Source organism: Gossypium raimondii, chromosome 8, assembly GCF_025698545.1.
Source record: "Gossypium raimondii isolate GPD5lz chromosome 8, ASM2569854v1, whole genome shotgun sequence".
Taxonomy (NCBI): domain Eukaryota; kingdom Viridiplantae; phylum Streptophyta; class Magnoliopsida; order Malvales; family Malvaceae; genus Gossypium; species Gossypium raimondii.
In genome coordinates, this window is record NC_068572.1 from 54,006,842 (window position 1) to 54,029,594 (window position 22,753).

At 31.5% G+C, this 22,753-nt stretch overlaps 2 protein-coding genes across 2 annotated transcripts; one reads left to right on the top strand and one right to left on the bottom strand.

The window, feature by feature from the left end:
* Nucleotides 1–529: 529 nt before the first annotated feature.
* On the bottom strand, nucleotides 530–2,134 carry LOC105792158 (protein STAY-GREEN homolog, chloroplastic). The gene is made up of 4 exons (XM_052634240.1): nucleotides 1,742–2,134; nucleotides 1,475–1,648; nucleotides 1,207–1,378; nucleotides 530–1,110 (listed from the first exon to the last, which is right to left on the bottom strand). Exons 1-4 carry the CDS (start codon nucleotides 1,862–1,864, stop codon nucleotides 833–835), a joined length of 747 nt encoding a protein of 248 aa, XP_052490200.1. The 5' UTR covers nucleotides 1,865–2,134; the 3' UTR covers nucleotides 530–832.
* Nucleotides 2,135–12,625: 10,491 nt separating this feature from the next.
* On the top strand, nucleotides 12,626–19,848 carry LOC105792159 (uncharacterized). Its single transcript, XM_012620581.2, has 12 exons — nucleotides 12,626–13,025; nucleotides 13,480–13,598; nucleotides 13,684–13,790; nucleotides 13,881–13,968; nucleotides 15,135–16,251; nucleotides 16,532–16,586; nucleotides 16,701–16,782; nucleotides 16,951–17,031; nucleotides 17,753–17,857; nucleotides 17,941–17,990; nucleotides 18,281–18,398; nucleotides 19,040–19,848. Exons 1-12 carry the CDS (start codon nucleotides 12,779–12,781, stop codon nucleotides 19,121–19,123), a joined length of 2,253 nt encoding a protein of 750 aa, XP_012476035.1. The 5' UTR covers nucleotides 12,626–12,778; the 3' UTR covers nucleotides 19,124–19,848.
* The last annotated feature ends 2,905 nt before the right edge of the window (nucleotides 19,849–22,753 follow it).

Here is a 22,753-nt window from a genome sequence, read left to right on the forward strand (position 1 = left end):
AGTCCCTCAACTTTTATTTCCTAGAACTTACGCTTATTTTAACACTACTTTTAAGAAATATTTTGGGATAAAAAGTAAGTGTGAAAAAAAATTGTATGAAACAAATATATTATTTCTTTTCAATAGTTTAAAGCCACATTAACAATTTAATTTTAAATTTTAGAATTTTAATTAGATTTGACTTTTCTAATATGAAAATATTAAAATTTAAGTTGAAAATATTAATATGATATTAAATTATTAAAAAATGATAAGATAATGTGACATCCATATTGCATGTAATCCTTCTTTTCCAAATGGAAAAAGCTAAAAATTTTACTTTTGAAAAGTACTTTTTTCACGCTCTTAAAGCATTTTATTTAACATACTTAGCATTGCTAAACTAAACATTAATCTCTCTATTCATCTGATTTAAAATTAAAATTCATTTAATAACATCGTTACTAAAATTTTACGATATAATAAAATTTAATTAATAATAATTTTATGAATGAAAAACTTAGGGGTACATTACACAAAATCGTTCATAAAAAAAATAAAATATAAAAGCCAAATATTCATTAAAAAAATTATGGGCACATTTTGACGTGAAGTGTAGCTGGTCCGCTAAAAGCAAGCATATGGATGGTATTTAAACACATCCCCTTGAAAAAGATCTATTACTTGAAGTGAAGTATTTTAAGAAAATTGACTTTTGTATATTTACATCTTGACAACACACATGTTTACTATAAATGAATGGTAAGCAATGATCTTATAATTTTGAAATTAAATATCAACTTTCCAGATTAGTAGACGTAACCGCTGCAGTTGACTGGGACCCATGATGTTTTTAATTTTGGTGGGGAAGCTCTTGTGACCATGGGATCAAACTCATCGGTGGAAAACAACAGTCACAGTTGTCTGGACATGGATGAGGCAATTCCCAGTTACTTGCCAATATTTCTTGCTTTTTCCCTCCTTGTTGGGACCCACCTTCCACTAGTGGACCCCAACACTCTACTTTGTTGAATTCCGGAATGTTTGAGTGAAAATAAACCCATACCAATGCTTCCTGTAATTCTGGGTAGTTCTTTAGCAGATTCCCGTCTCCATGGACAAACGCCTTCAGTACCTTTGTTTTTTTTTTTTTTTTTAATTTCCAGAAGATTAAATACAGAGAAATGATAATAAAGAATATCAACAAAAAATGAATGATCAAAAAAGGTACCACGGGTAGTTCTTTGCAGAAGATGAAGTATCTAAGTCCAGCACACAAGTCCAAGAGGAAATGGCCTCCGCTTATGTGACAATGGACGTGTAGTGACATTTTTCCCTTCACTTTCTTCCATTCAGCCACTACTTCGTCCCTGTATAATTTGTTCGCCCAACCCTGCAACTGTAATCAAACCCCAAATCCCCTGTTTTTTTTTTATTCTAAATAATAAAAAAAAGAACTTAAAGAAATGGGTTATGATGCTATAAAAAGATTTACCTGAGAGTTGTTAATGGTTTGTGAGATCGCTAAGGTAAGTTTCGATGTTATATCACTATGTGTAAGTGTATAAGTTCTGGGAAGCTTCCCTGGGTGCTTCTTCTCATCCACTCCTAAAAACAGAACTTTTAGCTTTGATGCCTCGAATATAGCTGGCCCAAACAACCTTGCTACCTGTTTCAATCCATTCCAACACGTCAAACCAATATATAATCTCCCAAGTCCCCCCCTCCCCCCCCCCCCCAAAAAAAAAGAAGGAAAGATTACAGGAACAATAGGTAGATTCTTCTTCTTGGATCTTCTTCTTGAAACAAAAGGAGACTTGTTTTGTTCAAAGACTGAAGGTCTTGGCTTTGTAGGCAGAATCGGAGCAAAACTCAAAGTTCCCATGTTAATCTTGAATCTCCAACTTTGATGGAGAGAAGCAGCACCCCCCAACCAAGAAAAACTATTCAACAATGAAATACTACTAAACGGCTAAACCCCAAAACAGTAAACCAAGATAAATAGGTACTAGATAGAGTATTATTAGCCAAAAAGAAAGAGAGGAACAAAGAAAAAAGGAGAGTGAGACTTGGAAACTTTGGCAACTTTTGTTTGCTTTCAGCTTTTGATTTTGCTTGTATGGTAAGCCAACTTGAAGATCCCATTGATTGGAATTGCGTTTGGGGAAGGGTTTTGAGATTAAATATGATGCTTATTTTTCAATTAAAAAAAAAACAAACACATGAATAATATAATCAAATTGTAGTCAGTTGGCGACAAATTAAAAAAAACGACCAAAGAGTTGTTTGACAATGACACATGAATTGGTTTGTGTAACGTGTTGAGTGCGGGTGTCACACCCTCGTTAAAAGATGTTATTAGTGACACTTATTTCATTAGTTTAATATTTGGCATTTGAGAGCTACCATATTTCAATTGTCGTGTAAGGTTAGCTGGAAAATGTGATTTTGGGGGTCTCATTATTATTATTATTATTATTATTATTATTATTATTATTATTATTGTTGTAGTTTTTATTTGTCGTATAAAATTAATATAAATTATTTACTTTAATATATATAAACTATAAGTTTTTCAAATGTCATTATAATATATAATAAAAAATAAGTAATTAAATAATTAACGTGTGTATATGGAATATTTTAATTTTAGCCTAAAAATATAACGATGGCATATATTTAAGAGAACGGAGCAATTCTTATATTCTAAATTAAATTGCATTTTAGTTTTCACACCAAAATAATAAGCACAACTTGATTAGGTGGGTAAGTGAAGAGATAAAGAGAAAGGAGTGGCTAAGTGGAAGAAAATAAATTTTAAAGGTATTTGATTAGAAAAGAAAGAAAATACGAGGATAATCATTTTCTATCTAATGTATTAAAATTAATTCTTCCAAATTAAAAAGATAAGAGGAGAGAAATGATAGAGATGCATCTCATTAGTTAAAATTATACATTTTAAATGTTTTTTTCTTTTTCAACTCTACCAAGTAATGAATAAAAAGAAAATTACATGTTCTTTTTACTTTTTCATCTTTCCTACCAAACACACTGACGGAAAAAAATATATGTTTTTCATCTTTTTAGTTTTCTACTCTTCCAATTTTTTATCTTTTCACTCTCCCAAGCAAAGCCTAAATGGAGATAGATAATTCCTCATTAAAATTGTGTCATTCAATACTCTTGGGGTGCGTTTGGTTCGCTGTATTGGATTAGAGGTGTATTGGATTAGAGGTGTAATAGCTAATCCACTGTTTGGTTGAATGTAATGGAATAGAGGCGTAATAGTAATCTTGTGTTTGGTTGAATGGAATAGAGGTGTAATAGCATAATGGAAAAAACTAAAATGACTAGAATACCCTTAGCATAAAATTGTTTTGGTAAATGATTATTGTTATTGTTATTTAAATTTTAATAAGATTATTATTATCGATAATAAATATTTTAATCATATTTAAACATAATTATTATTAAATATATTTTAATTAAAATATATAATTTAATAAAATTCTTATAATTAGCATAAATTTGTTTTGGTAAATGATTATTGTTATTGTTATTTAAATTTTAATAAGATTATTATTATCGGTAATAAATAATTTAATCATATTTAAACATAATTTTATTAAATATATTTTAATTAAAATATATAATTTAATAAATTTCTTAATAATTAATATTCTTATATTAATTTACTCAAATCATAATATATGATCTTGTAAAATATAAATTAACATAAATATTATTAAATATATTTTAATTAAAATATATAATTTAATAAAATTCTTAATAATTCATATTCTTATATAATTTATTCAAATCATAATATATGATACTATAATTAATATTAAATATATTTTAATTAAAATATATGATTAAATACAATTTAAAATAATTATTATTAAATATAATTTCATAAAATGTTCTTATGAATTTACTAAGATCAAGATAATTTGAGAATTATATTCGCATAAACATAATTAACTTATACTACGAAAAAGTTAGATGAAAATGAAATTGTACATCATAATCCATATGTTATATAGTTTTACAACATCAAAAAGTTTGAACATTGATATTTAATGGTGAGAAAGAAATCTTGACCCATTCCAATCGAACAAATGAAAAGTAAATCAAGAAAACGATCATTTGAGTTGGATGATCGGGAATTTTACTCAAAGCATCATACCGCTGATCGTCGATTAAACCTTCAATTGACCATAAGGCTGAATATAAATTTGAAGCTTTCTCTTCCATCTTTTCTTCTGACTTCTGCTGAACTACCACCTCGGAGGCAATACTCATACTGATTTTATCGCCAACGGCCTGGATTTTTTCCCCCAACAAGGTGGCAGCCTCCTCAAATGAAGAATACACATTATCACGAGTATCAGATTTCTTCTTTCTCTTGTTTGAAGATGAGGAACCCCCTTGGTCTCTATCTCCTCGCGGATCTGTACCAGAAACATCCATGTCGTCTAAAGAGACCTCAGCTTCGCAGTTATAGAATGTGTTTCTCTCGTCATTCATATCTGTAGTACGTTCATCCTCAGCATGTATTTCTTCAAGAACATCAGCAGCTGTTTGAGCGTCTTTCCCAGTCGCCCGATCTCTTGCGTATATCGCAGTAAGCTGGTTGTAGTAAGGGAAAGTACGATGTCTGAACTGAGAGGCTTCTTTGTGACTCTAAAAAAAAAGAGGAAATCATATTAGTTATAAGTTTTGTAAAAAAACAAATGAATACTTGAAATACATTTTACCTTTACATAGGATTCCCAAACTGCATCTTCAGCAACAACGAGCTGCCTATGCTCGTCCCAACCAAAACCACTGTTGTTTTGGCCATTAAGCATGTCGTAGACGACTGACCATTCCCTTTTTAGGCACCTAATCCGAGATTCAATATTTGGTTTCGCCTTCAACATTCTTTGTTGGTAAAGCCTTTTCTAGCATGCGCTCTAGCTCGTTCAAATAACCGCTTTGAACCCGTATCGATTAAATGTTCCTACATTGTGCAAATCCACCATGCAAGAAACCAAGGTGCATCCTCTTCGGATCCCATTTTCTTTTGCTCCTCGAGAAGCTTGAGAAGAAGCACCGTTGGTGGAACACGACATATTGTTCTTAAGAAAAAAAAGCAAATTAACATTATTTTACTATTTTGAATATCATGAATCAAAAGGTTAACAGTTTATAATATTATATCGGTAGTTCAATACTAAATTTAAATTTATAACACATCTTTGAATGAAAATATAATTAAATTATAATTCAACCAAGTTTAGTACAATACAAAATTTGTATCAAAGACCACCAAAGTTTCATAAACTAGATACATAAAATAACATCAACAAATCAATTCAAACTCAATTTGTCCCTAAACCTAACTAATTTCTAGATGCTTGCCATTCATCGAACATCTGGGTGGCTAGTTCCATCCTCCAAGTAGCCCAAGCATCCGATGGATGAATATTTGTGATATTCGGTTCATCGTAATCCACCACATTAGTAGGTAATCCTTCTCCCACCTCCGCTTCAATGGGATCAATACTCATATGAGTTCGAATAAAATTATGTAGCAAACAACATGCTATAATAATTCTATTGTGCACCCGTACAAGATAAAACGATGGACTCCTAAGTATTCCCCATCTAAGTTTTAATAAGCCAAAGCATCTTTCAATGACATTACGTGCTGAGGCATGTTTCATATTAAAAACTCTTGCGGGAACTTGGTCGATAACCCCGACGCCATCGTTCGGATGATATCATTGTCCTCTAAATGGTGCAAGAAATCCTCGAATTTGTGTATCCAGCATCAACTAGATAATAACAACCTATAAAATAAATTTTACCCGACATGATTAATTCAGCAAACAAAGTATGTAGGCTAAATGAATAATTCAAATTCCTCTAACTATACACTGTACCATGAGGAACTTTTAGTCCATGTCTTCTACTAATGGCATCTCGAAGCACCCGTCCATCGGCAACTGAACCTTCCCAACCAGGAAGAACATAAACAAATTGCATCTCAGGTGTACAAACACCTAGCATGTTTGTTGCTATGTCCCCTTTTCGGGTTCGATATCTAGCTTTATCAATTGTTGGCACCCTAATCTTGATGTGGGTTCCATCAAGAGCACCTAAGCAATTCTATATCACATGATATAAAACCTTGAGTTAGAATACTAACTTAAATCTAAGTCAACTAAATGTTGTACAAGCTATATATAAAACTCAATCTAATACCTTAAACCATTTCCACCTTGTGTCAGAAGAATCAGCTGTAATTGGCTCCGGCTTTTTAAATAAGACATCTTGTAAGCGTGTGACAAGATTTAAAACACTATGAAATGCTCGCTAACAGCTTCCGGACCTTCTAAAGTGATGCTTGATAACTCAATTTTTCGGTGATGGAGATGATATGTAAAAACATTGCTACTTGCTCATCAACCAGCATGTTTCTTGACGACTTCAATCCCCCTATCGATTCTAACATCTCACATAATTTAAAAAAGGCGGTTCTATTCATCCTAACTTGTGAAACACAGGTCTCGTCACTAGCATATACAAGCCTTTTCACATAATCCCGTTTTGCATAAAAATCTAAGGTATATGACCTAATCCTTGGTCTATAAGTATGTAGGCTAAGGCTGGCACCCATTCTAAATAAGAACCAAATCGCAATTCTACAGAGTTCCAACCATAATGTCAATGCAATACCAATTCTTTTTAGCCTCACACTTTGTGCAATTAAAGGCGATTTGAGCCATTCTTGCAACATATTAAAATTAGAACACACTATCAAAGAGTTGAAGTTGCAATTACACTTTATAAAAAATTTAAACAATATTAATTTAGAACACACTATCAAAAATTGAAGATGCAAATTAAATTTTATAAAAATAATTGAGAGACAAACAAATTAAAAATGCGAGCAACTAGGTTATTAATTTTGGGGAGTTGATAGGATTATATGGGGATAACTTGAATCTAAAAGAATCAAGATGGCACGTGTTTATTTTAATTAGTAAAATTATTAGTAAAATTTGCATAAATGATTGATAGCTATTAACAAATTTAATATTTTAAAGATAAATAAAATGAAATTAATAATATATTGTGTTTGACATATAGAAAATGATAATATTTTGTAATCAAATAATAATAAAGAGGTAAACACTCCATAAGTAATAAATAATTTATAACACACGTGTAAAAATATTATGGAAAAAATTTTGAATTATTAATATCAATAATGTATAGTTTTCTATTAATATTAAATTTTAATTGTTATGCCATGTTTTATTTATATTTTCAATTTAAATGTATAGTTTTATATTAATATTATATAATCAAAATGATTTTAATTATATTTCAATTAAAAATATTATATAATCAAAATGATTTTAATTATATTTTAATATACCTTAAATAACATAAATAAAATTTTATTTCACTTAAAGTTAGCACAATTTATTTTAATAATGATTAAATTTGAACGAGATCTTTGAAAGTATCAAAATCGTTATATTTTATCATAATTGATATTAATACAATAATTGGTACTAAAGTTTGATGTCCTTTTAAATTATAACGAAGAATTGGTACACCATTATCTTTAAGTATCAAAATATTTATCAAATACAAATAATAGATTAAAAAAGAAAAACACAAGTACCAAATTATATATTGCTCCTTTTATAACAACATTCTGTCCATGAATTTCCTTTTTAATACAAGAATTGGTACTAAAGTTTGATGTCCTTTTAAATTATAACGAAGAATTGGTACACCATTATCTTTAAGTATCAAAATATTTATCAAATACAAATAATAGATGAAAAAAGAAAAACACAAGTACCAAATTATATATTGCTCCTTTTATAACAACATTCATCCATGAATTTCCTTTTAATACAAGAATTGGTACTAAAGTTTGATGCCCTTTTAAATTATATAGTACTCATTAATGGTTTTGGGGACAAAGGAATATAACATATGACCACCTTTTAAATTATAACCTGGTTTTTTAATGAATAAAACAATTTATAAAACATCTTTTAAGGTAGACATATAACTCGACAGTTGCACCATTTCATTTGTATCAAAGCATTAACAGTACCAAATGAACAAAGCCGTTTCAAACATTTCAAAGCATTCAAAATTAACAAAGTACCAAATTAATGACACCGAGGGACTATGCATGACATTCTAGAGCTCATTATATGCACTTCAACATTGCAAGAGCCATGAAAGAATATCAGAGTGTTTCTATTCAACAAAAATCTCAAAAAGCATACAAATCCACATAGGACATGAGCATTCATAGTCCTTTGTTTTCATTTCTGACTAATCAAGTAGATGGAGCCACTGCACTTCAATTATATAGCCACTGCAAACAATTGTATAGCCACAAGCAATGGGGGGAAACTAACTTGTAATGAGGAAATCGGAGAGGAGACCGATGATGAACTGCAGCAACAAAGAACCTGTAATTCAGGACAAACAAACAAACAATGAAAAAAAAAACCATAACCGATTTATGTTCGGTCTGAATAAATAACAGATGCATGTTGTTTTCTGATTTAACAACCTTGAAATCTAAAGACAAGAACCATCATCTAGGCATTTGACAAGAAAAATAAACATGTTTTCACAAAAATGAAAATGGAATACCAGTGCAATTAGAGTTTGCTTACATACATATTCTCATACTGACCTTTCAAAGATAATTTAATTACAAAAGATAAATAATATTCTTATTTCGTCATGGAAAAGCACAAGATTGTTAAATGAGTTTATTCATTTAAATGACTAAGAAAAATGCACAACAAGTACTTTCATCATAACAATATCATGAGTTTGGTTGCACTGGTTTTAATATTTCACAATCTTGTCTCTATTGCTTTAGTTTGATAGATAATGATATGTGGATTACATAATCAATATATTAAACTGCAGATGGGAACTTGAGACAATATTAAAGAATTATAGAAAACCAAAAATTAATGGATGGGAAAATTATAAGGAAAATTATGAAATACTGACAACAAGCCTTTAACAATGCATAATGCCAAATGACAAACAAATTAAGGTCAAGAAGATTATTTAAATGGAAAGACAAAATCTAGCCTTTCCTTGACAAGTTGGAACACAAACAAGAATATGAGACCTCTAGGAAGATCAGTTGGAACAGATCTGTTAATTTTTCTACAAATGTCCCACTACTGATATGCGTTGAAACAAAACATGCTAAATAAAATGGCTACACAAGAGAACATGCTGATCATTGATAATAAATTAAGCTACAAAAGCAAAAATGGCAAGAGGAACAAAACATGGTACAGAAACAGAAAATAGAGAAACAAAAAACCACTACAGAAACAGAACATCAACAAATCATATTCCTTTCTAAGCTGCACTATTTGTTACCAAGTAAAAGAATTGAATTTCAAGAAAGAAAACCAAACAAATAAATAAAATTTGTGATTTAAGTAACGACTAAATTTGATTATGCATCAGTTAACCCCAGTACTTTCATCAAACAACTAAACCTATGGAAAGAAACATAAAGCAGACAGTCAGCAGCAAAATAAAATGATATTAACAAGACTGTCAAGAAAAATCATCCAAGACAGTAAGCAAAATAAAGAAACATAAAGCAGACAGAATATGAAAAATGTTGGAGCAAAGAACCTGTAATTCAGGACAAACAAACAAACAATGAAAAAAAAAACCATAACCGGCAAGAAACGAAACGCCGATTTACCAAGGACTGAAACAATCGCATGTAGAGAGGAAAGAAATAGGTTATAAGTTTGGCGGAGATTACTGATTCAAGCCGTCCGGAGATCTGACACCGTCGAGTCGGAGAAGGATGCAAAGCTGAAATCGGGAGCGGGTAGAGGTTTGGTTATTGCACGTTCTGCTTTATGTTGGGAGGAGAGGGTCACTGGAGGCGATTTCGCAAGGGAGGTAAATAAGACACCGATTAGCTAATCTTTCTTTGTTGCAAGGATTACAAATCGGTGGTGAAGCGACAAAATGCGAATCCGTCCGCAACGGATTAGAACGAGATTAGAGAAAACAATGAACCAAACGCAGTATTCATTAATACCGATTCGGGGTGTAATGGATTAGCCATTACACCCAACCAAACAAACCCTTGATGTATAGGTAAGTTACCCATTTTTTAATAAAAAGATAAATATGCAGTCTAAAATATAATATAGGGACTGTTATGAAAATTTTATCAAAAACACTATCCTTCTTCTTTGTACTAGTGTAGGCAATTTCGCAGTGAATTCGGTTAATGCGCATCGTTCTAATAATAAATTTGTACAATCAATTTCTTTTCTTACACAGATTAAAATTCAGGTTTATATCAATCATATTGACTTGTTTCGTACAATTTTGATCTCAACATTATGCATAGTTGGTTTGTGAATATTTTATATTTCATATTTATTTAATATTTAATAATTTTTTCATATACATATATTAAAAAGAATAAACCGATACCAGTATCCACCAATTTCAATAAAAAACCAAACATCCACTTATGCGGTACTGCCTTGTTTTATATCGAAGAGATCAAATAAAAAGTGTGTACCATTTTCTCCACGTTGTTCATATTCGTTTTTATAAAAAGAATAAAAAACCTCTATCACGAAATAAAAACATTAAAAAAAAACAGAAAAGAAAAGAGAATATCCATATATTTATTGTGTGCATGGCCCAAATCTCGACTGTTATTTGTTAGGTAGTCAGACCAGAAGCTGGGCTTCAAATAGCCGTGAAAAGGGCCTTAGTTTGGCTGAGGTCTGAGGCTTGATGGAGTAGTGCCGCAAACCGTCTAACGCAAAGCTTAAAAGAAAAATCATTCTATTTAGATTGTTTATTTTACTAAAATGATTTGGTAATTTTTTTAAAAATAAATTTTCAAAAAAGTTTTAAGTAAGACATATAATATGAATTGTATGAGATTAAGGGTGTTTGTTTTATTGGTGTGTGCAAATTGTTTTAATAATTTAGTTTAGAACTAAGTTTTCTGGAAAAATATTTTAGTAGAAAAAATATCAATTTAATACATAAAAGTAAAGTTATAATTGTGGCAATGAATTACGCCTTGAAGATGTAAAAGGTGGCCGGCGTAGTGTAAGTAATAAAGGGTATAAATATAGGTGCCTATAAAGATATGTCAACATTTGGTGAGAAGCCAAGTCCTGAAAACAATGACTGGTTGCTGGCTCTGCCTTTGAGAGGTCCATCACCAAAACTCATATCCCATTTGGTTATTATGTGATTTATTGGTTTGGTTAGCAGGGTGGAAAGGCCGAATCAAAGACGAAAACCCAAGCTTTATTCCGGATAATGGGTCTTCAAAGTCAAAAACCAACCAACATCAGCTACCGAAATAAGAAAGCTGGAAATGGTAAATTCCCCTTTCAACTAAATTATTATTTATCACATAATTACATAATTTAGTTTTTTTTTTTTTTAAAAAATCTAGTTATTTTTTTATACAAAGCTTAGTACTAACTATAATCTTACCTCAACATTTAAATAAAAGAATAAATTAAGCTTGAATGTGTTTGAACTTATATTTTCTGCATTGATAATAATATCAATACCAACTAAATTAAGACTTTATCTATAACAACCAAATTAAGACTTTTAAAAATATTTTGGAATAAAAATATTACTAAACAAAATACTTTTGAGCTTTTTAAAATACTTTTAAAATAAAAAAAAACTTTACAAAATCACTTTTTTAACTAAAAATAAAAACAGAAAATTTTAAATTTTACTCAAAAATACTTTTTTATCTCGTAAGCACCCTGAGATAGGATGTGGCCTCAAAATCGTAAAAAGAAAAAAAAAAACTAAACCTAATTATGTGGCTAATGTTAACCGTTACTACTTTGACCATTTTTCCTTTTCTTGGTTGCTAAGGTATATACATTACATGAACTTGAAACGCATTATTCCATATATAAATAAATAAATCAAATTCTCAAAGTCAACACCGATAACATGTTACATGATTGACATGAAATTCGAAACTTACTCATGGAATTTTTCTCCAAAATCATTTTTCAACCTAAATTTTTTTTAAGTATAGGTAAAAATTTGAGTTTGAACAAATATCTCCCTTGGTTACTTTTGTATAAAAATAAATGGAATTCTCATTTTCTTTGTATTTTCATTCTAGACACTGATAAAAATATTTATGAGTTTAAAATGCTATTAAATATTTTTGTTTACTTTTAGTATATCATGAATATATTTCGTAACCTCCTAAATCATCTTATACAATTTTGTTAGATTACTTGTAAGAAAGTGAACAATAATTTGATATTTAATAGATAAAAAAGTATATGAGATTTTTTTATAATATGCATGTTCGGAGTTTATTGTTACCTTAACTAATAATATTATTTTAAAGTTTAAACTTATATATATGTAGTTTTTGGGTGTGCAATGTACATTATTGATGAGATTTTAATTAAGTAGTAAAATTAATATCCAAATTAAAAAGAAAAAATGAAAATGAAAACATTGGTTTTGCCGTCAAAATTAAAAGAACCTTATAATGGTTCACTTTCTTTCCGTTGAATCGCCTTGCTTTTTGTGATTGTCACTACATAGGGCATTAAGCCTATAAAATACTCTTAGAAAGAGAAACTGGTGTAAATAAACACTTTATATTTTTCGTTCTTGTTTCATCCAGTAGTAATATTTCTCCGTGATCAAATTGTTTCAAACCAAAAGTAAAAAAGAAAAAGGAAAAATGGCCGCAGCTGCTACACCTCCTCCTGTTGCTGCTGATGCTTCCTCTTCTTCTTCACCTTTGACTTTGGCTTCTTCGGCATGTGAATCGAAGGAAGTAGCAGTGAACGAAGGACAGTATCAGGAACAACAAAAGCAAGACGGAATTAAAGAGTGCTTGCACAAGACTAAGCCAATCCAGTTCTTAGGTCGTACTACGCCTATTATTCTCCAAAACGACAATGGACCTTGCCCCCTCCTTGCCATCTGTAAGTCCTTTTTCTTTCCATTTCTAGGGTTTTAGATTTTGATTGTTTTCTAATTGTATTGCTTAGGTGATTCGGATTGGAATTTCTTTAGATTTTTTTTTTTTAGTTTAATCTTTGGTTGACTTCTTAGGTTTGTAGTTTTAGTGAAAAGGAAGTTGGAGAATTTCGATTTGCGTATTGATTGTTGCCGGAGCGATTTATAATCGATCTTTTTGATCATTTGGAATGTTCTGATTATCTTTTAATAATTTACTGTTCCTCCTGCTGTTTGTGGAAGACCTTAGACCGTGAATTGAAGTAGAAAAAGGAAGATTTTGGAAATGACATTTTCTGTCTGGAAATTGGATTTGAAACATGATCAAAAGTCTAATTGCACTATATTGTTAATTTTATGCAAATTACAGTTGGAGGTAATTAAGTTTTGAAAATGAACACTTGTTGGGGGCTGTGACAGGTAATATTCTCCTTTTAAGGAACAATTTGAGCCTGAGTGCTGATATAGCTGAAGTTTCACAGGAGAAATTGCTTTCACTGGTAGCTGACCGCCTGATTGATTCTAACAGTAATGTCAATGTAATTTCTTTCCTTTATTATGCTCAGCTCGTTTGCTTGTTGCTGCTACAGTAGGATGATACTTATAAATCCTTTTGGCATTTAGAATAAAGATGCAGGGTATGTAGAAAACCAACAGCAGAATATTGCAGATGCTATTGATTTACTTCCGCGCCTTGCTACAGGGATTGATGTGAATATTAAATTCAGGAGGTTAGTCTTTTCATCTCTCTCTCTCTCTCATTTTTTTCTATAAATGGCCTCTTTCTTCAGTTCTTATTGAATTATGTGTACAACTTGCAGAATAGATGACTTTGAGTTCACTCCAGAGTGTGCCATATTTGATCTGCTTGATATTCCCCTTTATCATGGTTGGATAGTTGATCCCCAGGTATGCTTAGTGCATAGCAAGTATTCTCAAGCTAATAAGAATCGTGTATTCCAAAAGAAAGAATTGCATTTATATGTTGTTACTGCCTTTGTTGATTATATAACTGTCGTCTGCATCCACATCATTTCATATCAATAATCCTGCCATGCTCCTCATGTTACTCAAGGAAGCTTGTTATGTGCCTAGTACATAGGTTAAATAAGATTCTCAGTATTCTTGGTCCCCATGAATACTGCCAACAGACTAAAATCTTCCCTTTCTGACCGATTATATGCCTTTTGGGTATTTCACTTCATTATAGTATGAACTATTATTTTACTATTTGTAATAACGGCGCTTTAATGGCTTTAGATATAGCAGCTGTAAATATGATTGTGTAGAAAACTGCAGCTGGACAAAGGAGCATTTGCTAGTGCACCATAAAGCATATTGAATTCTGTTATTCTATCTAATTTTCCAAGCTGGGGCACCAATAGTTGAAAAAATGTGCCAAAGAATGTATAGTTTCTTGTATGATCTTGACTATGGCTCTGTTGTATGGTCAACGGTGCATAACATCCATATTTTTAACGATCAAGACAAATATGAGTAACCCTTGTACACAAAATCATGTTTTCAATTGTCCCAGCAGCTTACCTCCAGATGAATGAGCTAGGAAGTTGGGCTCTTGTGGGATTGATGGACTGATTTGTACTTCATTGTTAACAAGGGTTCATGTAGGTTTTATGACCACAAACCATTTCAAGTTGGGTCTGTAGCTTGTTTGGCTAGACATTTGTGTTATGGTTCAAGTTACATTAGACATTAAATTTTTTTGTGTATCAAATCTCTAATGTTTGAGATAGATTAAGTCCCGTTATGGATATGTTACATGCATTGCTTTATGGGTTTTCTGATTATGCATGCTTGTATGTTCATTTATAATCAGATTGTATTGCTTGCTTTTCTAGATTATTATATATTTTTTTTCTTTTCGTATTATACATCTCATTTCTTATAGCCATTTATATCACTGTTCTGTTATTTTCTGAGACGTCCATCCTGCTTAGACCTAGCTTACAAGGTTTGGACCTGCACATCTTGATTTTTGATTAATCGCACATTATGTAGTACAAATTATTTGGTCTAGTGTTTGATGGTTTATTGTCATGGTACACATGTGCCAGGACTATGAAACTGCTAGTGCCATTGGGTCAAAATCCTATAATGCTATTATGGGGGAGCTTGTCGCATTGGAAACTCGAAATATGGAGATTTCACGCAAAAACAACTCTGAAGATTGTGTGGATTTTGCTGCTGCAACAACTGCCACTTTAGGAGTTCCCTCTCCCTGCCTGTCAAAAACAAGATCTTTTGATGATTCTCCTCGTTCTGTTTCTGACCAGCAAAGCTTAAGAAAAGGGGATCTTGAGGAGGAAGCAGAGCTAATGATAGCCTTGAAATTATCAGAGGCTGAATTGCCAACCTCAAATGGTGATCCTGGCAGTTTAGATATAAGATCGTGTTCAAACAACCCTGTTTCTGTAGATTCTGTAGATAAACAAGAGGGGGACGGAAGTGCTGAACATCAGAACTTGCACCAGCATGAACCATCCGGAAGTGCTGAACATCAGAACTTGCACCAGCATGAACCATCCTTTTCAGATAATTGCATTTCCTTGAGCAATAATAGTGTTGGTAAGACGTGTTTTCAGACCGTCTCAAAAGAAGAGTTGCTAAAGACTGATGGAATTAATCAGGATCAGTCATTTTATGTTAAATCTGGGGATATTACCCTTTCTAATGATGTGGTCGAGGAGAAAAATGTTGAAACAATGGTTGTTAAGGGGAGTAGTGCTGATGAATTGCTCCAGATTGAAAATGCAGTTACCACTTCTCTTGCAAAAAATACTGCTTCTGCAGATGGAAAAAATACTGAAATTTCACAAGGGGGTGGAAATATTGAGATACAATCCACATCTGCAACTGATGCTCTTGACATTCCAGATAATGTGAATGGTTGTGACACGACTGAAGAATCATCCGTGTCTTTACAGAATGCTGGTTCAGATTCATCTAGTGGCAGAATACATCATTTAGATGTGCCTGAAGTGTTCACTTCTAGTCTTGATGGAAGTGAACCGATATATGAAGGTGAGGACTGCATATTAGATTCAATAACAACAACATATCAAGACCGGGAGCCTATATATGAAGGTGAGGTAGTTCTTGCAAAACAAGCTGGCAAAACAGCTGTGGAGGACTCCGATATGAGGTCTAAAGATGAAATCACTCTGCAGCAAGGTTAGTAGGTGCACCTTATAAAAAATGTAAATCTAAAATGTGGTTATCTTTCTTTTATCAATTTAGCTTCTTTCTTTGTTGTGTTTGCTATTTACCTTTTGCTGGTTGCTTGTTGCTTCCTCAAAAATTGTTATAAGGGAAAACTAATGTATTCGCTTGTTCATTTCAGTTTTTTTAAATTGTTAAAAGTCCTTTTTTATCCAAATGGACTTTTCTGTTTAGATATTTTCATGTGTTTTATGTGACATGACCTAGTATTTATTTTCTTAATGCTATACAGGGGAGTTGATTGGAAACTTCTTGAAGAACAATGCCAGTCAGTTGACCTTTTATGGGTATGTTGAGTAGCTTTTTATCGGTTTAAAGATCTTATTTACTTTTGAGTACATCATTATTGTTTTATGGCATGAGGAAGCTTGCCATTCAGTGACTATTAATATATTTTGCAGGCTTTTTTGCTTACAAGATGGTCTTAAAGAACGAGAGCTTTGTGTTTTCTTTCGTAATAATCATTTCAGCACCATGTTTAAGGTTAGGAGCTGGAGACTTTTTCTGTGACTTATTGCTTATAGCTGTCTATGAATTGCTAATTATGCTTGTAACTCTTGAACAAATTTACTAAATTAATAGGCCAATTTTTCTATCAGTTTCTTTATTGCTCTATTTTAATTATTTCTTGGTTTGATGAAACTCATGCAGTATGACGGTGAACTTTATCTTTTAGCTACTGACCAAGGCTATCTAAATCAGCCTGATTTGGTGTGGGAGAAACTAAATGAGGTAAAATTATTACCTTGAGACCTTAACCAAGAATCATTTCTTTGAGTTTTGGGTGTCATTTATGTTGTACTCAAACTTGGTAAAGTTGGAATGTTTATATGGTTGCTTATTTGAAGGCTCAAAGTATATTGTTTTTCTTGAAGTTTGTCATGATGTTTAACTGGTCTTTTTTGCTTTAGCATTATAAAGTAATGGAAAACATAATAAATAAGCGAGAACAAAAATCTTTGCCCGCCAGTGGTTTTAGTCTTTGGAAAGGAAGTTCTAGCTATAGCTATGGTCTGTGGATTTTCCTATTTGTTGACTGTAACGACTATAATATGAACAGAGGGAAGAATATTACCCCTGAATTTACATATTGTGCTTTGAGAAAAAACTAGATCTTTCTCCATGCTGTGCGGTAAACAAAGTTCATATATAAACTACTATGCCTAAGTGACAAGAAATAGAAAACCGCTTTTCAGATATAGATTTTTCCTTCTTTATACATACTCCACAGTACTAATACCTTTAAATGGTCTTCATTTGATGATGCATTTTCTCTGTTCTTTTATATTTTTTGCCCTTTTCAACTTCCTAATATGATAAAAAAAACTTTTGAATTTTTTTTGCTAAATATATTAAAATTTTAAATTCGTACCTTCTTACTGTTGTTAATCTATTTCATTTCTGTTCTTGGTTCTTTTGAGTTTGGTATCCAAAACTTTACCCGTGCTTTCAGGTCAATGGAGACACACTATTTATGACTGGCAACTTCAAAGAATTCAAGGTGGATAGTCATACCAATGGTGCTTGGGATCAACAAAATGCTATGGCTAGTACGGCTGTATGTATTTCCCTTTGGCAAGAGTATTATGAATGTCGATTTAATGACTTTAATGGAACTTACATAAGAATTACCTTCTGCAGGACTATATTGCCCGCATTGATAATGCAGCACAAGGTGGATTGGATATAACGTAATTATACTAACTTTTAGTTATGTGTATTTACATTATTTTCTTCTTCAATTATTTCTCTTGATGCCAGTACTTTCTAATTAGCCTCAGTGATTAATCTTTTTTACATATTGGAAGTCATTCTTTTGTGGATATTAGACGTTTGATAATATTTCTGAAATGTTGTATCCCGTGTTTATCATCTGGAAAGCCAGTTGTGTTAAAATATCTTTTTTAATATTTCTTGCATGAATTAAAATTTTCTATAAACATGTTTAGTGGTTATTGATTCTACGATGATATCACCACAGCTCAGATTTACAGCTCGCAATAGCTTTACAACAACAGGAGTTTGAACAACAGCCACAGCGTCAGAATGTGCAGCAACCTCCGGTTGTTGGTGGTTCAAGATTAGTAACAGGTCCCCAGGTATCTTATTCCCTCTTCCTTCTAGATATCATGAAATAAGTATCATATTAGTGTCTGATCTCCAATTCCTGGCCTTTGCATCTGGAATGTTTGCATTGATTTGTGGTGTGATGAGCTTTCTTTTCTCAAACTCAGCTGGACTGACCTGGGCCTCTAAGGCTTTGCTTAGCGTTAAGGATAGGAAAGTGTTTATGAATTTTAATAGTTTTTTTGGGGTACAAGAAATTTCCATCTTCACTTTTTTCCAACTTTTATGCAAGGCAAAGCGTAACTGACATGAAAATTATTGTTGTATAATAATATTATTTGTTCAGAAAGTAAACTGTTTTGATGGAAGAGATATGCCTATAGTAAGTATATCTGAAAGAGTTGAATATAATTGGGACTAAATTGGGCTTTCCGTTAGTACCCTAAATGCTAGTCTGACTTGTATATAATCTAAACAGTTGCCTGAAAGATGGAGAGTAGATGGTATGACTTTAATAGGCTTGTTATGACTTATAGGATGTGTTTAACAACTATTATTAATTAATCCTTTACTATTATTATGCACTTCTACATTAGATAGAGCGACTTCAATTCATAGATCAACTTTGTTTATGGAACATTAAATTCTGAATAAAAGAAGTGGCGTCTTGCAGGTGCCAAGAAACAGCGGAAGGAACCCGTCATCTTCAATGCCAAGGCAAGATGCAAAATCAAAAGAAAAGTGTATTGTGATGTGAGGTTGGTTGGTTTTTAAAGCATCATTCAGGAAGAGTCTTGGAACTGTAAATAATGATATGTGTCTTGTGGTTCAATTGGTATTTCAACACTACTAATAAAACCCTTGATTAACCGCATACATACTGTGATTTTAGATGAGGGAAGTAATTTACTGTAAAAAGTGGGGAAGTACAGGGGGCAAAATTATATCATCAGTCCACGGCTGCAACATATATAGATGATTGATAAATCAAATGGAAGTTGGGTGGTCCCAATTACAAGGAAGGCAGGTTGAGCATGGTTATTGGTATTTATGTGATTGGAATAGGTGTGTGTGGAAACAGGAGAAGCCCTGGGGAACAATAAATTGAGATGAGGGATTTGGGACAGGGTGGGGGAGTGATGGTGAGGTAGCGTAAAACAAATTGACAGACAGCATTAGGGATTTAAGTTTTGAAAGAAAAGAGTGGGATGGATGGGATGATGATATATAAATGCAGGTGTAGGGTGGTTTGATCTCTTTCTCTCTCTGTGCCTCTGGTCAAAACTCGATTTTCATCTTCCAACTGGTCAAACATCAATTGGCTTGTTGTAGTGTCAGGGCCGACCATTGGTTTTGGGCCTTATCTTCTTAAAATTGACTTATCACTGGACGCCATGAGCGACAACAATATATACATATCATAAGAGAATGTTCAATTTATATTTTTCTAATTTTATATATTACTATTTATATTTTGAGAAATTATCGTGGCGTTTCTTAAAATTTACAAGTAAAATAAAAGCAAAAATGGTGCAACTTCATTTTAATATTTGAATTAGAGGATAAAAACGTTTGAATTCATGTTGTTTTGCATTGAAAATAATTTGGATTTAAAGAAATAATATTTTATATTTATTACTATCATTGTTGTTTGCGGAGTTTCTAGTTCTATTTATCACTACATAATGTAGCTCTCATTGTATATGTATAATTTAGAGAAACATTATTTTATGTATTTAATGCTTGAGATTTTTAGATCAAACAAATAATTAGATATTTTAATATATTTAAAATTTGATATTGCACAATGATTGGATTAAACCAAAGTGCACCATATTCTAAACTAAATACGGGTAAATTGCTTTTGGTTTTTTTTTAACTTTTATTTATTTATTTTTAAGATAGGTTTTATTATTTTAAAATTGAAACAAATTTGGTGAATACAAATAAGAATTTACCATTTATGATGAAAATGCCTTTCGTACTTGTGCTCCTAACTTGAGAAACAAATTTGAAAAACAATTGGTAGTTGGATCAAATTTTGTTGAAATGTCGGTTCCATAATTATAAAATAAATCTATAAATTTGAAAATAGAAAAAGCAAACATAAATTTATTTTATAAATTATAACAATAAAATTAAATATTTAAATTCAGTTTAAACAATTTTAATGGAACAAGTTTTTATATGTTTAGTCTTGCCTGATTTTGGGATACTATTTGGACTATTATTTTTAGTTCAATCGATTGATCTAGTTCGTTTATGATAAATCATGATATGAATCAAAGTAAATTCTTTAATTAAGTTTGAAGTTCAAACACTTGTTTTAAAAGTTTTTTATTTTTACAAAACATTTTTAGTGAAAATAGTATTTTTTATTTTTCCTATATTTTCATTTTCATTTAGCAAAAATCATTTTTAAAGTTTTCAACCAAATGTTTGTTTTAGTATTTTATTAATTATCAAATGTTTTTTCCGAGGCCAACCATTTGAAGATTTCTCTCAAAAGAACCGGGCGTGTTTTTATTCTTGAGGACAGCTTGATTGTACGTAGGTGTATGACCATCCACCAAGAGGCGACATAAACATCTAGCCCTTGATGTGATTTGAACTCCTGACCCTATTAGGATGTATCGTACCACTTGGGTTATGTAGTTCAAGTGGTACCATATACCCCAACAAGTGACCGATATTTCAAATGTTAGGGGTTCGAATCTCACCAAGGGTGATATGCCCCCTTCGTGAATCGTTCGCGGGGAGACAAAACCCTCCTTTAGGGGACAATACCTTCTATTGTTGAGGGAACGGGTCAACATCCTTGTGGACAATACTTCGAAGACTTCTCCTAGAGGAGTTGATCTCCCCTCAACAAAAATGATTTCTATTTCTTAGAGAGATACATTAGATTTGAGACAAACCCCTTTAGAGTCAAGAGCATTAAAGATAAGATCCTTCCAGCAAGTGTGCTTCTCCATATTCAAACTTGTGTTTTCACCCTTATGAGGTGAGGCTACTACCACTTCAACTAAAACATTATTAGTTAATAAATTTTTATTCACATGCATAGTTAGATAATTCTTTCATATGCTATTGAATTTTATACTTTAAAATGTATATTTTTCTCTCAATTTTAATTTAGTTTACTAATATAAAACTTTACAAATAAATTTGTATAATTTCCACACATATATAACAATTACATAGTATTTTTTCAAAAAATACATCTACATAAACTAAGTTAATTTTAAAATGCAAATATAAATAATAGAGCACATTATTATATTATAATTTAATAGGGTAGTTGGATAACAATAATAATTATATAAAACCATACGCTTTTTTGTCCTATCCGGAAATCATGATTAATTGATTATTGACTTTAAAGGAAAAAGAAAAGCATATGAAAGGATATATTGTGGGGCAGATGATTTTGACAACACCCACACATTAATCTAAAATATTAGAAAAATACCTGTAATTTTCTCTTCTTCTTTTTCATGTATATGGAATTAAATAGATTAATACATGCTAATTCTTTTTACAACAAATTCATACTAATTTATTTAATGTATACAAGTTGGGATATTTTCTTTATAGAGCGGAGGGGACCACTGTTTGTTTAGTTAGGTATAAATAACTTTAAAAAAAAAAAAAACGAGGAGAAAAAATAAAAATAGGGTGGTCCCTTGAGGCTGAGGTTGTCGCAATCTTAGGTTCGGGAATAGGACAAAGCTACAGCTGTGACGGTGACCCTGCTTCTACTTCCACCACCCCTCCCAACGCCGATGCTTCACCTTTTCTCACTTCTTTCTTTGGAATTTACGTCATTTGCTCTTCCAAACCAAAAACTTCATAAATTAAAATGTGCTTTTTTTTTTCTAATACAATTAACCTAAACAAATTAATTAATTAACAAAATGATTTGGACAAAAAATTATTTAAAAGAATAACTTGTTTTTTATAGTGACAATCGGTGCCGTTTGATCAACCGATAATATTGCTCACTTTTCTCCTCAATCATAATTCAATCATCATATTTAAAAAAAAAAAAGATTTTTTTGGTGTCATTACTGTGTTAGGCGACACCCGTATGTATTTTTTAAAATACCTGTGAAAATATGAGTATTCATGATAGAGAAAGAAAAAAAATATTTTTATATCTTTTACTGGTATTTTGAAAAATACCCGTATTTTTTCTCCACACCTATAACACTCATTAAAAATATATTCTTTCTACCGTGAATATTCGTATTTTTACGAGTATTTTAAAAAATATATACTAACACTGTCTGACACAGTGGCGACATCAAATTTTTTTTTAAAAATATGATGATTAGGTAATGATTGAGGGAAAAAGTGAGTGGTATCGTCGATTAGTCAAGCAACA